The following is a 14,781-nucleotide window of genomic DNA, read 5'->3' as shown; positions in this document are numbered from 1 at the left end:
AAAAAATCACGTGGGCTGCAAAGAAAAGCATAAACAGCAGTGCTTACGGGTACATCTGCATTATATCTAACTCTGTAACGTAATTCAACAGAGAAGCTGCTTATCAATCACGCATTGGTGTGCCGCTGGCCAGCTGTTATAACGTCATGAGTCCTTCCAATGTTTCCTCCCAAGTTTCGAAGTCGCACCGCCTCTCCGCTCCACCGAAACTTCAAGACTCACCTGTCAGACTTGAGAAGGACACGCAGGGAAGGAAGATTTCGTGGCTCGTCTGAAGAAAAGCTTTCCCAGAAGCTGTCTTGAGTAACGATGTGAAGTCACTGACTGGTGTTATTCAGGAACTGTTAATATACTTTGAGAATCTCAGCTGGGACGTTAATGTCACCGCGGTCAGCTTGTATTTATTACCATTAAAAGTTGAGGCGCATAGGCACTTCCGGGTTGGAAAGAATCTTGCCCAGGATCACCATGGTTGATATTCAGATGGAAATGTTGAAATCCCAAGATGAATTCGATGGAGCACCGGTTTCACGTGCTCATGGGGTGAGTAAATGGTATAAATATGTGAAATTCTGTTTAATGGCATTCTTATTTTGAATAATAGCGTTATTGGTCATGATATTTTATGAAATACTGTCTGTATGTTTAATCACCTTGTAATAAGTCCTCCAGCCCTCTCTGTGCGAATAGAAAGTAAAACAAAATGCTCCTTCTTTCCTGTATACTCTACTCTGTAATACTACTAAAATTATACTAACGTCTTATGTAGACGGACGAGTTAATTATGTATTTTCATACTGTGTGTATGAAGAGCAGGAATGCATTAACAGCATGAAATGAAGGAGCCCACATGCTCTTCCTGTGTGCTTGAGGGTGTAACATGGCTTAGGATTCCAGTCATAATACAGACTCAATTCTTGAGCAACTTTGTTTTCACTCATTGATGTGAAAGTTTAGTTTAAAGGATCAAAAACCAGTTTTTGAAATCCAATGAAAAGTAGCTTCAAAACAAAAGTAATTCTATTCAAGTGCTTTTAAATGTGAGGAAAATATGACCCAAACTCACAGCTCAACACAGTATTGAGTCATCACTTCACTTCTTTATATTGTGCTTCCAAGGAATTGGATTTTCTTGTATTTCTTAACTGTCTCGAGCAGTACTTCTCCACATTTTCTGAAGGTCTTTCAAAGTATTCTTTGGACATTGGCTGCTTTTCCACTCATTTTCAATCCAGTCCTTCTGCCTAACTAATTTAAGAGATTTTTGGGGGGTTAACACTGACCTATGAATCATTCAAGCATAGAAAAGGCAACTAACTCAAGGGATGAACCAGTGTTTTCTCTACAGATAACATATTTAAAGACAACAACAATTTTAAACTGCATCTTGTGCTTCTAGCAGCCTGTCACTAAAACACACTCTATGAAAAATGCCAACAATAACACAGTTTAACAGGCATGAAATAGTACAAGGTGATTCTGAAAGAGCTGTTAACTGAAAACATGGAATATCTCAGCATGATGTGCAGGGTGTCCTTATTAAATTGAGGAAACTGGGAAAGTGGAGGACAATCAAGAAACAGCAGGCATAAAAACTACCTACAGCAGATTATTATTATCTTAAAGTCACGTCCTTAAGAAATGAATACAGAAAAGTCCAATTTTGATCCACCATGCAATACTATCTGGAAACTGTCTTGCAGTGGCTTCATTTTTCAGCGTGACCGTTATCCCAAACACTCTGGTACCTGGATAGAAAACACACACACAATGGAATACTGTCAGTCATGGACTGGCCTCCCTGGAGTATGGACCTCACCATTATTAAAGCAGGGTAGGATTAAACAAAGGCAGCCAACATCCAAAGAATAGTCCTGAACATCCTTCAAGAAGCCTGGAGATCTATTCCTTTAAAGAAATGGGAAGAAAGCATCCTAAGAGAGTTGTGACAAAGATTTAAGGTGGCCATACCAAATATTGATTTTCAAGCTTTTACAAATTTGTAAAAACTCTGTTCTTCCCTTATGTACTCCATGTTCTTTCTATTCTTACTCATGTTTCAATAAATCACTGCACCTTTGTCCCATTTTTCTTGTAAAATTAAAAAAAGAGGGAGCTGGCTCAAGAATTGTGGTATCTTTTATAAATATCCCCAAATTTTTCACCCTCTAGGGGACATGTGTTACATATGGTGATGCTAACACGAATTCCAGTCCAACCGAAGCAGAGAGTCTCCTGCAACCCGTAAGCAGTTTTCACTAAAGTTGTGCTCTATTTATTTTAAACTATTATTTTATTCTCTATTACACAATGAGAACTACATATTTTTGAGTATGACCTTTCTATTTTTTGAGCAGAAGACAAAAGCAACCGTAGAAGGAAAAGAAACCTCTCACTTTCCCTTCTTGACTTCTATATTTAGTGAAGGAAGTGAGCAAAGTGATGATGCCATCTTTTTTTGTGTCCTGCTAGAGAAATGGTACTAATGGAGTGCAGACATCTTCATGTGATGTAGAGTCTCAAAAATCTGGAAAGGTATGAAAGGGGCTTTTTTTTTCTTGGGTATTACCTCTTGTGGTTTGGAATAAAGAGGCATTATTTTTTGGTATTTGTCCCAGTTTTTTATGTTTTCATCTTAATTTAATTAAAATGAATTTTGATCTTTTGTTTTTTTATGTGAATGACTGAAAAAATGAATATGTGTATTCTGAATTGGTGCGTGTTGGGAAAAGGTTTGAGTGCCTGTATATTAACTGACTAGAAATCTAAGTTAATGACAAACCTGCTGCCTTGTAAAGTGTATTCCATTTCATTATTTATATTATCTTCTAGGACTGCACTAAGCGTGGGATAAAGAAAGAGCTGAATGAGAAAGTCTTCTGGGAAATTAGATTATGGATGGTCATAATATTCATCCTCATTGTCATCATTGCAGTGATTTTTACTTCACTGGCTATATGTGCAGGTAAGGTTATGTTTTTTTTACTTGTTAGTGCTACGTTGTGGCGCATTCATTAAGATGGAAATGAATGAAATTTAAAAAAATATAATTTATGTTATGTGAAAGCATGAATATTGCAGGGAGCTACAATGCAGCATTTTTAACTATTCGAATTTTTCACTCACTGATTTCTCTTTGGGCAGCGATCCATCAGGATGAGGATGACATATTTGACCCTTCATCGTTTACAGTCATTCAGAATTTCCGTGGGAGCTTCCAGATGCCAAACCAGGTCTTCACAGACGAACTCGCCACCAATTCCTCCAATAAAAGCCAAACACTGGCTACAGAACTAGGAACAAAGGTTGGACCACTTATAACTTATATTTTATAAACGATGTACTTGATCTGTTCGTGTTAGCTGGTTGTATTTAGAACTTGCTACATACTCTGTATGGACAAAATCACTGGGCCATCTACAGATGACACCTGCTCGGCTATGGAAACCCATACTGTGATGATCCTGGAGTGCAGTTTTTGATTTAATGTTAAGGTCAAGGAAGGTTTTGGAACTTTGCATTTAGTCAGAAGAACATCGGCGCCTCAGCAGTCGGTGACCCTACTCTGCAACGTTACCACCGGTATCTGTGGTCTACCCCTCTGTGGCTGAGTTGCGGTTCCTAAAAACTGTTTTAAGAAGTAAATTATGGATGGTCACTCTAAGTGGTATTAACTACGTTAATACCACTTAGAGTTAAATGTGGAAATTAAACTTTAAGAGTTAAGGGAGGGGAATAAATTTCACAAACTGGCTTGTTGCAACTGCATCCTATTACAGCACTACGCTTTTTAGAACAACTCATTGTTTTACAAATATCTGTAAAGGCAGACTCTCAAGTGCTGGATTTTTCTGCACTTGTGGCAATGAGACTGAAAACACCTAAATTCAAAGATTAGGAGATCTGGCCCAATTCGTTTGTCCTTATAGTGAATGTACAAAATATCTTTTACAGTGGCTATATTAGATTTACTGGCAAACAGTGTAGCATTGGCTTTTGCAACCATGGTGCTTAGCTGGTGTATACATGGCGCAGTCCACGTGCCCTTGTTATATAAGGCAATTCAAGGATAGTTAATAGCTACGTTGTAAAAGAGGGTAATGTCATAGAAGATGTGCCGATGTCTGCACACTGATAGTAGCAAAATGAGCCAAAGTTTCATGGTATTCAGCTCAGTAGTTTTCTGTGCAATCCACCTGCAATGCACCAAAGAAACGAAACAGATGAATGACAACATTCCAGTTCAGGTTACAGCATGTTTTTAAGATAAACACAGTGATTGTTATTGTTTCATTCACTATGAATAGTGGAGTAACGATTCCCCCCCCCCCCCCCCCCCCACGGGCGCACACACACACACACACAAAAAAAGAAAGAGCAGTATTGTCCTGCAGGTTTTAGATCTCACCTTGGGTCAACACACCTGAATCACATGATTAGTTCGTTACCAGGCCTCTGGAGAACTTCAGGACATGTTCAGGAGGTAATTTAGCCATTTAAATCAGCTGTGTTGGTTCAAGGACACATCTAAAACCTGCAGGGACACCGGCCCTCGAGTTGGAGTTGCCCACCCCTGGTTTACACAAAACCCCAAAAACCTGTGTGTGCGCTTTATGCTTTCATCTTCTTCTGAAATTTTAATGTAAAAGCAATTAGCATTAAAATTGAGCTGAGAGAAAGGTAGGTAGGGGAGTGCCAGGCAAAACAATTTCCTGCTAATGCTTTCTCTTGCATGCTTTGTTCTGCCCCACCCAGCTCTCTGACCTCTTCAAAACCTCATATGCACTGGGGCGATACTTCATCAACGCAGAGATACGCGCTTTCAGGTAAATACGCGTCACACTCAGAATTTATGAACTGTGTATTTCGGTGAAACCACTGAATTTTGTGCGTTAAACTTCAGAAATGTTTAACCCTCCCCCGCAGGAACGGTTCAGTCATTGCTGACTACAAGCTGACATTTCACATGCCTGAAGAGGAGAAGGATCAGCTGAGGAATTTTACTCTGAGCAGGGCGATGGTGTACAACGTGTTCAGACAGTTTCTTTATGACCAGGAATCTGAATCGGACCCAATGTTCATTGATCCAGCTTCCCTAAAAATGGTTTTAGGAAACTGAGGACAAGAAGTTTACAGCGAGACCAGAAAACCAGTTCTTGGTTTCTTTTTAGTTTTTATGAGCCACTAAACATCCGTGATGTCACGTCGATGTCATTGTTTTCTCATGAGTCTGCATATGAGACGTCTTTACCACAGGAGGCTACATGACCATTGTTGCGCCACCCCGCAAGTAATGGTAGTCATGTGTGTGTTTGTGTGTGGGATATTTTTTTAAGGTTAAAATATAACCTATAGTCAAACTCACAAAAAATGGAAAACAAACACAAAAAACATATTTTTATTAAAAGAAATACATTGAGATATTGTACTTAAGATTTCACTGTGTTTTACTGTTCATAGTTTACTGCATTTACATGTCAGTTCTTTAAGTTCCTCGACTCTCACTGTGATATTTGTACATAAGAAAACTGGTGTATATTTGTAATGGAAGTATTGAATTTATCTGTGCTGTTATTTTTGGGCTTTGCGACTTCATTTGCAAAGCCCTAAAACACAATTCAATCAACAGTTTAATAGGAAATGAACAGGAAAATGAGTCATTTGCTTATGATTACATAAAGGCTGCGCATCCCTTATAAACTGTGCACTCTATACACAAATTGTTTTGTGTACTATAGCATGAGAACAGTTTTATTGGGCAAGCAAATAGTTGGGACCCTGTTTTCCCCTTCACTGTTTGTTTTGGTAGTTGAACACTAGGGGGAGCATTTTCCACCGGACAGTTGAGGGATTTTGTCTCTCTCTTGATTCCTTTCTCTGGCTCAGTTTGCAGAGAACGGGAATTCACATTGTAAATACTACAGAGCAGGGAGCAGGTTATTGCAACGGTTTTGGCAACAGTTTATGTTGTATGTTTTTAATTTATTTTTTGGCTACTGTGTCAGTGATTATGTCTGTATGTCTAAGATGACAGCTGTAATAAATGTTTGTATTTCCAAGGATAGTTGCTCCACACCAGACATTCAGTTCTCTTCACTTTAACTTGTTGAATTTCCAAGAATGTGTTTCCCAAATAAAGATATTACAGTCATTCCTTTAAAAGGCTAACCCCTTTTTACAACTGATGCAATAATGCAAATACTTATATGTGATTTAACAACTGTGGTGTTGCTTCCATGGAACTTACATTGCATCATTTACACAGCTGCACATTTCACTAAAACAAATTTTACGTCAGCAATTTTCTCAAACGACAAAAGAGACTTCCCGAGAAAAGGAAGTATTATGTATTACACGAATTACTAATAACACTATATGGAAAGAAATGCTGAGTTTTATTTCTTGTTCTTCTTTTTCCTAGCGGGGAAATACAGTTTTACATGTTCACAAACAGCCATCCTGCATGACAGTCACATGGTGGTCAAAAGGTTAAGTTTAAACAGCAGCGCATCTGTGGGATCCAAAACCTTTCAACAGCTGGACATAAAACCACACCGCCCTGTTTGCTCTTTGAAATTCCCAAATATTGCAGATATTGGCACATTTTTGTTGAGACGGAATTTATTGATCCAGACTGGACAACTTTGCTCTGTGCTGTACTTAGAGTCGCGGAGGGGATTTTTTTTCTCTAAGTAAACATTTTACTAAATATGCTGGCAGCAGTGATAGCTCATGGGCACCATTCTGGCTGTCTATGTCTAACAGGTAGCAACTGCATGTCTTGCTTGTAGTAAAGGAGCTTTTTCTTCTGAATGCTATTTTAAGAATCAGTAATCATCCAAAGCCAGATTTACTCTAACAGGCACGCTGAGCTTTGATAGCCTTGTTTTGTTTTTTACTTCATGGTAGATCAGAGACCAGTCACAGAGTTCAGTGACAGGTCAACAGTGCTCGAAGAACGCGTATAATGTGTGTGCAACATTTTTCTGTATTCTTAAAAACTCAGATCATGCTGAGATTAAATTCACATGGAAAATGCATCATTATTAAACTTATGCTTGAAGAAGTCTAGCTGACTGATGATTAAAAATATCAGTCTTGGCAAAGGCAGCTCCTTTTTGCTCGCCATTGTTAGAAATGCAAGCACAATTAGCCTATAAGCGTCAAACACTGGGGTGGCAGAAAGCCATAGAAATGACAAGATTTGATTATTCACGACTTGTAGGAGAAAATCCCAAAATCAAAGTTATTAGGAGTCAGGAAAACGTACATTCATATGCATACATATTTGGCATAAATAATACCAAACTTTGGGACGGGACAGGCTTGACTGACAGACACCTAAATAGAGAGAGTTACAGTAATCAAGACGTGAGGAAATAAAGGCGTGGATAAGGTTTCCAGATCTTTAGATGACAAGATAGATAACATATATTTTTATTATAGGCTTTTAGTAACACAGTACCTAAAGATACAATTTCAAATCATTTTTTGCTAAATTTTCTGATATATGTAGACACAACATGGGTTCATCCCTAGTATTTGGTGCTTTATTTAATACTTGAATTATTCATAGATGGCCGTCAAATGGCTTAACGAACCAAAAACAAACCCATTCTCTGAAAGTTATGCTCTATGCTTTCTCTGAAAGTGACCCCTGCAGGAAGTTCCTTTGTGCCAATGGAAACTAGTTCAATCAAAGAGCACACACTTTGCCCTGACGTTTTAGCGAGATTCTCTGCTTATCCTATTAAAGGGTTATGTCTCCTTTTAGTTGCCTCAAGACACATAAAGCTTAAGGAGGTTGTTGTTACTCAGAGCTCAGAGTAGGTGCTACACTTTCCTCTGTGGATTCACTTTTATCAGCAGCTCTCTACGGGTTTTTGGACAAAAGTCCCAATCATCTGGAGTGAAAATGGGTGCCCACGGCTCCAACCTGGATGATATCCTGGAGGAGGACATGCACCATTGGTACACAAAGTTCATGAGGGAATCTCCTTCGGGGCTCATCACGCTCTTTGAGCTGAAGACAATGCTCGAAATGAACGGTATGACAGAGGAGGCCAGCAGTTATGTGGACCAGGTCTTCGTCACCTTTGACATGGATGGGGTATGAAAACATTTAATATTGGAGGATATGAACTGGGTGGAAGAAACACATGAAGAATACCAGGAAACTTGAAGTATAGAGTAATGCAGATCAGGGGGGACCAGTTTTGCAAATAGTTCAATGGTGTCTTTATCAGTATGTAATACTGTAGAATGCATCAATTATTATGAAGATCTCAGATTTTCTTTTCTACAAGAGTTCAAAAGAAAATACATTTTATGCTCTGAATCATTTAGTTTGTTCCAACTTAAAGGATAAAAAGTTATAAGTATTAAATTTAGTGTCTCTAAATATCTGATATAGCTTAGTTTGAAATTAGCTGCACTTGTAGCCCTTGTTTGCAAAGATAAAAAACTTAATTATTTAATTCAGAATTTGGTAATTATTCTTTGAAGTAAACAAGTTTTGCTTTTTCAGTAAATGATCTGAGATTTACACTCCTTTCCCTTTTTTATTTTACAGGATGGCTACATAGACTTTGTTGAATATATTGCAGGCATTAGTTTATTATTGAAAGGAGAAATAAATCAGAAGCTAAAGTGGTACTTCAAGCTCTTTGATCAGGATGGAAATGGAAAAATTGACAAGGATGAACTGGAAACTATATTTAAGGTAGAGTATGCCTTCTCTGAAATCTTCCTAATCAGATTTCTGCATCCAAAGTAGTGAGCTTCTCAGAATTCTCTGAATGGTGCCTTGAAGATTAACTCTGGAAGCGCACATAAGTAGCCACAGCACCTAAATCCAACGGCTTCCTAATTCACCTCTGTTTTCAATTTGGCTGATTCTTAACTCCTGACTAAAGCCATACAATGATCACCTTGTTTACATGACTCTCTTTTAGGCCATTCAAGACATCACCAGAAGCTACAACATCCCTCCAGAAGAGATTGTGCATCTTATATATGAGAAGATTGATGTCAACGGAGAAGGTAACAAACGCATGATTGTGTATAAAGGGTATCAAGAATGAAACCAGTGATAAAAGGCTTTTGTCACCGTGACCAGAGTGAAATGAATACAAAGCATGAGTAAACATTCTGATAGTTGTGAAATGTTCTGCTTTGTGATTTATTTCCATAAAATCACAGCTTTAAATGCACAGAGTGCCACTTCTCTCTCTCTCAGGTGAGCTGACGCTGGAAGAGTTCATCAGTGGAGCAAGGGAGCACCCTGACATCATGGATATGCTCACTAAGATGATGGATCTAACTCATGTCTTGGAAATTATTGTCAAGGGTCAACGGAGGAAAGCTCTGAACTGAGTCAGTAAACAACAAGCCGAAGAACTGACATCACCCAGACTTTAAAGACTGTATGGACTTGACGATGCACAGAGTCCCACCTCAGACTGCAAAAACCCAAACTGACAGAGCAGGAGCACACAAATATCTCTCTGCATATCACCAGATAACATGCAGAATGAAGCAACAGAATGAAGCAGATAACTTCCTCAACTCTGTTAACCTGTATGTGCCCTCAGAGTCATTGTACAGTTTACTTTTTAATTTTTTTAAAAACACTTTACCAATTGTGGCGAGGCTTGGTGAAAAAAAGAAGTAAAACTGCTTTTAGGGTCTCATCATGGGCCCAGCAGAGTGTGCAAAGTAAGGTTAAAAGAATCACTTTTATTTAATTTATAAGGAGCTAATTTCTGACTAATGATTCTAAAGACTCCTAAAACAAATGGTCAGTTTCTGAATAGTTACAGCATAAACAGAGTATTGGAGTATTTACAGTCTAGTCTACAACACTCGCAGGGACTGTTGGTAGTTTTGTGTTGACGAGTTTGTAAAATCTGAAAGAAAAGTCCATTATTGGTTAAAAACACTAATGGACACTAAAATATTTGTGATTATGTACAAAAAATACGAAGTTTTAAAATATCTTCCAATTAAGGTTGCCTTAAAATCAGTACATTTGTTTATTTTTTTAATAACCCCCTACACTAGCAAAGGATTCTTTGGTTTTTACCAAAGATCCAGGCATAGACATGACAGATTCCATTTTGCAAAACCTGCAATAATTTCCTTTAATCAATGAAGTAACTTTAAGAGTAACATGCAAAGTTTACCACATTGTTGTTGCGTCAACCAGCTTCAAATAGAGAATTAGGAAAATAGATAAAAATAAGATATATAGATTAGAAAAGCTAAAAACTGAGGAAACAAACAAGCACAGTTATTTAATAAGATGCAGCATTTAGAGGTATTGTTTCATTTTTACTGCTTGACAACTGAACCAGCTCAAGGATGCCACCTTGTGAGAAAAAGATGAAGAACTAGTGCATGTTAGTGTGGTGAGACTGATGGTGTAATTCAGCAATGCCAGCTGTTGTATCACTCACATTTCAAAATAAAATGAAAAGAAAGCCAAATGCTGATTATTTGAATATCCTGATTATTATTTATTAAAAAGAGTATTCTTTTTTTTTTTTAATCCCACCTGATAACCTAAAGTTATAGTATGCTTTCAACATTGATTTATCTTTGTGAGAGAACCAAAACACATGTTCAGGCACCACACTCAATTCTGCCAACTGGCTGCAAAGCTTTCAGTTCCACTTGAGCAGGAAAAACCCAGAATCTGTGGAATATATTTAGCAATCATGCAGTTTCTAAGGGGAACCAGGCCCTAACAGAACCATTTATTCTTGCATTCCTTCATTTTAAATCAACAGAAAGCTAGATTTTGTTTTTAAGATGTATTAGTCTTTGTGTTTCACAGAAACTATTGGGAAAGAAACAGAAAAGTAATGGTTTAAAGCCTCTAAAACAGCCTTCAGAACCATACCAGAATAATCCAGGGTTCTTTATTTTGGGCCTATTGTACCTTCATAAACTCATTTTGTACTTGGAAATCAAAGCATGACATTCCTTTATACTTTCAACATTAATCATTAACCACACAGAGCATTAGCAGGTTCATTTCAGTACACACTGCCCCCACTATTTTGAACTGGGTGGTGTAAATCAAATAAAGATAAGGGTTTGACTCCACATAACTCTCGGCCTCTTTCTAAATGTATCGGATGATGCAGTTACACAACTGCACTGTTCAACCCACCTTGGTTCATCATATAAACTCGCATCTCACAGCGCTGCAGTGCACACTGCTTCCACTTGTTTGCCACGACAGCAAGCAAACAACTGACCACATCCAGCGGGAACCATGCAGTCTGCCGACGCCAAATTCAAGAGAAACAGCCTGTTCCTGGCTCTGAGACGATACAGCTCAGCCGTCAGTGAAATGGAGCAGACCATTCTTCTGCCAAGCCTGCTGAGAGACATGCCCTCAGACGAGGTGTGGGACTGTGAAGCTGCAGAAGAGACCTGCAAAGACCTGTTCAGCAACTACTTGATGCTCAAAGCCATACGGACCACAGTGGAGAGTGGCCTAATTCGCCTGGACGATCACAAGGCCAAAAACAACATAGCACTAAACAAGACCCTGGAGCCTCTCTTGGACACAGATCCTGAAGCCCTCTTCCACTTCCACGTGAGAGGACTGTTTTCTGTGATGAGTGACCTCACCAAGAAGACGCAGACTCTCACTGAGAAATACATGGACATTATTGGGATAGCAAATTAGTCACAAAACCTAAGATATGTGGACATCTGTTTTTAAGAGAGTCATCTAAGACACCCAACCATTGCAAATGTCTGAAATGTTTACATTCAGTGACCCCAGACAAACCTAATGAATAAGGAATAAATATACATTGTCAAAATTAATCAATTGTGTCTCTTAATTTGCTTTTGTAATGATCTCTTTTTAAATTTCGTGATAAATATTTTTGGTCATATTGCCCTGCTCTAATCCCTTTTATATAAACAAACACCACAAGAAAGATGACCTGTTAAAGAATATCAGAGTTTCCTACGTTTGTAAAGAATTCAACTTTTTGTTTTCACTTATAAAGTCAGTCACAAAATTGAGTTTGTGGGTTGAGTTTATTCTTTTTATTTACATATCTATATTTCAAACAATATATGACAGAATGCTCTCACAAAAAGGCTGCTCAACACAGGCGGCAACTGTGAATGTTTCCTCTCTCCGCAGCCACTGATGCTTAGCGCACAGGATGGAAAGGCTCAACAATCTCAGCAAAGGTCTTTTGCTCTGGTAAGATAAAAGAAACCAAAAGCAACAATTTGATTACAAACATACATGACCCAACGTTTCATAAGATTTAATCGGAGTAAATGTCCTACAGCACTGCACAGTCTAATTTCTTCCCCCGTGGCATTTCTCAATCAAAACAATAACATCAAGCCTAGTTTGATGGCACCGGAAAGTAGTGTGGGATCATGGGAGCTGTAACTATCAGCATCAATGCTACTGAAAATCTGATGTGACTCAGAAAGAAGCCATTTTCACAGGCGAGGTAATCTTTACTTTTTGTTACATTTATTTAATTTGCAATAAATTTGCATCACCCCGTAACATTACTGTATGGATAAGCTTGGTGGCCATCAAATATAAAGTTGATTTTCCACTGACAGGTGACTGAAATATTAGAAATAAGATTATGGATTTCTCAAGCTTTGAACATTTTGAACACATTTCAATTATGTAGATACACATTCTAAAGGTACAGCATTATTTTTCTTGCTTTCAGGCAATCTGGGATTTGAATTTGTAACAGGGTACATATTACATACTTAAACGCTAAAGAAACTATTTCACAACTACACTGCACAGGATTTAACATCATCCAAAGACAACAAACAAACAAAAAATAATCCGATGTGGTGTGTGCATAAACATAATTCCCACCTGTGTGGTGCTGAGCCTGTTCTGTGTTGGTGTTTTTTGAAAACAAGGACATGTATGAAAATAGATTATTATGTATAATTTAATTTGAAAGAAAATCATGAAAGCTACATCAGCTGAAGAACGGTGAATGGTGGCCCACTCACAAAGCACAAATTCTGCATTGGCTGTGGCTGTACTACTAATCGGGAGGTTGGTGGTTTGATCCCTGATTCTTCGGCTCTGAATGTCAAAGTATCCTTGGGCGAGAAACTTGCCTTCTGATGCATCCACTTAAGTGTGTGTGAATGTTAGTTTAAAAGCTCTTTTTTCAATGAAAAAAAAGGGTTTCATAAAATAAAGAATAGGTAGTGTTGGGCTCTTGTGTCTTCGGTTAGAGCAAAGACATAAAAATGAACTTACCCTTTGGTACAAATTTTTCCGGGTGGAGTTTGATATACTCATTCATGTCTCGATCGAGTCTAGCATAAGTATAATTTTCATATTTGGTAACATGGTAGCCAATGAACCAGCCAATGGTTGCCAGCAGAAACTGTCGATGAACACCTTAAAGAGAAAACATGGAAAACGATGCAACATTTATTGATCAGATATAACTAGCATACAGCAAACTAAAGTAGATATATTTGCAAGATACTTCAAAGCACAATAATAAAATCTTACTGTGGTTATGAGAAACCAAAAGCTTGCACATTATAAGGTTTTCTCTTAAAAAAATAGGATTGCAAAAAATGCAAACAAAAGCAAATTGAATTAATAGGTGGAGGCTTACACTTTAGCTTACTGCACCTAGCTTTTTGACAGCGCATTTTATATCAACACTTCATAGCTAGATATTACCAAAACAAAGACGACAGGAAACACAAAACAAAACCCAATGTGGCACAACCAATGTTAATACTACTTTCTTTTTCAGATAGGGAGAAACAATAACGACAAAATTTAACGCTAGACTTCTTTAAAAAAAAAAAATTAACAAACGAACATTTAGTTTTCAGTTTTGTTTATTTTGTTTAGTTAGATTTCAGAATCAGAATACTTTATTAATCCCCAAGGAAATTATGCATGTATTTTTGTTCAATTTAAAACTTTATTTTAATCATCCTCTGTGTCATGTGCTGGATAATGAAAGATCTTGTTTTTATGGTGTCCAAATTTCTTAACTGTTTTTGATATTTATCGCTATTTTAATGCTAAAGGAAACGTAAATACGCTGCGACCACTGTGGACAGCTCACAACCAGTTACTAATCTGAGAGAACATTTATTTACTAAATACTCGGATTTCTTTTTTAAAATTAAGTGTTTCATATGCTTGAAAGGAAAGCGTCCGTTCGTGCACCAGTCTGAAAGACAGGTAAAATGCTAACCTGATTTTACTGGCGGCCTGTGGTTGATTGCGTTGTGCAGCACGGCGGAGACCCAGCCTACACCCGCCAGCCACAGTGAATTCCTGTTCACGAGCCCCGGAGGAGGCAGAGACTTCCCCTCTTCTGGAATAAAGCCCATGGCGAGAAATGTGCCCCTTAGTTCAGACCTTATTTAATAATTTCCGAGATACCTACTACTACTATTCATCGGCTATCACCTCTCGTAGGAAGTCAAGGGCACGGCGTGCAACCGAACTACTGGTCCGGGCGCAACCAACGACTAGCGCTTGAGTTCCGCATTATTTGTTTCCTAGCAACAAAAGCCCATGAGTCACAGTAGGCCAAAGTCTTTGTAAATAAAATGTGCCACATAGTTAATATTACAGTTCAGTCCGCTTCAAAATATTTACTACATTAATGTGTACGTTAGCATCATATATATAAATATCATAAAATACATCTTAATGGGAAAATAGATTAATGGAATCAGAAAAACAAAAGAGAAAAAATTAAACAATAATAAAAA

General features: G+C 37.9%; 4 protein-coding genes across 4 annotated transcripts; 3 read left to right on the top strand and 1 right to left on the bottom strand.

The window, feature by feature from the left end:
• c15h3orf52 (chromosome 15 C3orf52 homolog) lies at nucleotides 1–6,162 on the top strand. The gene is made up of 7 exons (XM_082503400.1): nucleotides 1–543; nucleotides 2,173–2,244; nucleotides 2,473–2,535; nucleotides 2,833–2,965; nucleotides 3,145–3,305; nucleotides 4,756–4,826; nucleotides 4,927–6,162. Exons 1-7 carry the CDS (start codon nucleotides 469–471, stop codon nucleotides 5,117–5,119), a joined length of 768 nt encoding a protein of 255 aa, XP_082359526.1. The 5' UTR covers nucleotides 1–468; the 3' UTR covers nucleotides 5,120–6,162.
• Nucleotides 6,163–7,788: 1,626 nt separating this feature from the next.
• Nucleotides 7,789–10,251, top strand: guca1c (guanylate cyclase activator 1C). Its single transcript, XM_082503269.1, has 4 exons — nucleotides 7,789–8,110; nucleotides 8,573–8,722; nucleotides 8,955–9,042; nucleotides 9,239–10,251. The coding sequence occupies exons 1-4, from the start codon at nucleotides 7,916–7,918 to the stop codon at nucleotides 9,373–9,375; spliced, it is 570 nt and encodes a 189-aa protein (XP_082359395.1). The 5' UTR covers nucleotides 7,789–7,915; the 3' UTR covers nucleotides 9,376–10,251.
• A 333-nt stretch (nucleotides 10,252–10,584) lies between these two features.
• thrsp (thyroid hormone responsive) lies at nucleotides 10,585–12,037 on the top strand. The gene has a single exon (XM_082503270.1). The coding sequence runs from the start codon at nucleotides 11,282–11,284 to the stop codon at nucleotides 11,699–11,701; it is 420 nt and encodes a 139-aa protein (XP_082359396.1). The 5' UTR covers nucleotides 10,585–11,281; the 3' UTR covers nucleotides 11,702–12,037.
• A 7-nt stretch (nucleotides 12,038–12,044) lies between these two features.
• On the bottom strand, nucleotides 12,045–14,539 carry ndufc2 (NADH:ubiquinone oxidoreductase subunit C2). The gene is made up of 3 exons (XM_082503271.1): nucleotides 14,256–14,539; nucleotides 13,289–13,432; nucleotides 12,045–12,232 (listed from the first exon to the last, which is right to left on the bottom strand). The coding sequence occupies exons 1-3, from the start codon at nucleotides 14,392–14,394 to the stop codon at nucleotides 12,183–12,185; spliced, it is 333 nt and encodes a 110-aa protein (XP_082359397.1). The 5' UTR covers nucleotides 14,395–14,539; the 3' UTR covers nucleotides 12,045–12,182.
• Between the last annotated feature and the right edge of the window lie 242 nt (nucleotides 14,540–14,781).

Source organism: Aulonocara stuartgranti (genome assembly GCF_965226115.1).
Source record: "Aulonocara stuartgranti genome assembly, chromosome: 14".
Classification (NCBI taxonomy): domain Eukaryota; kingdom Metazoa; phylum Chordata; class Actinopteri; order Cichliformes; family Cichlidae; genus Aulonocara; species Aulonocara stuartgranti.
This window is presented reverse-complemented; position numbering and strand designations above follow the sequence as displayed.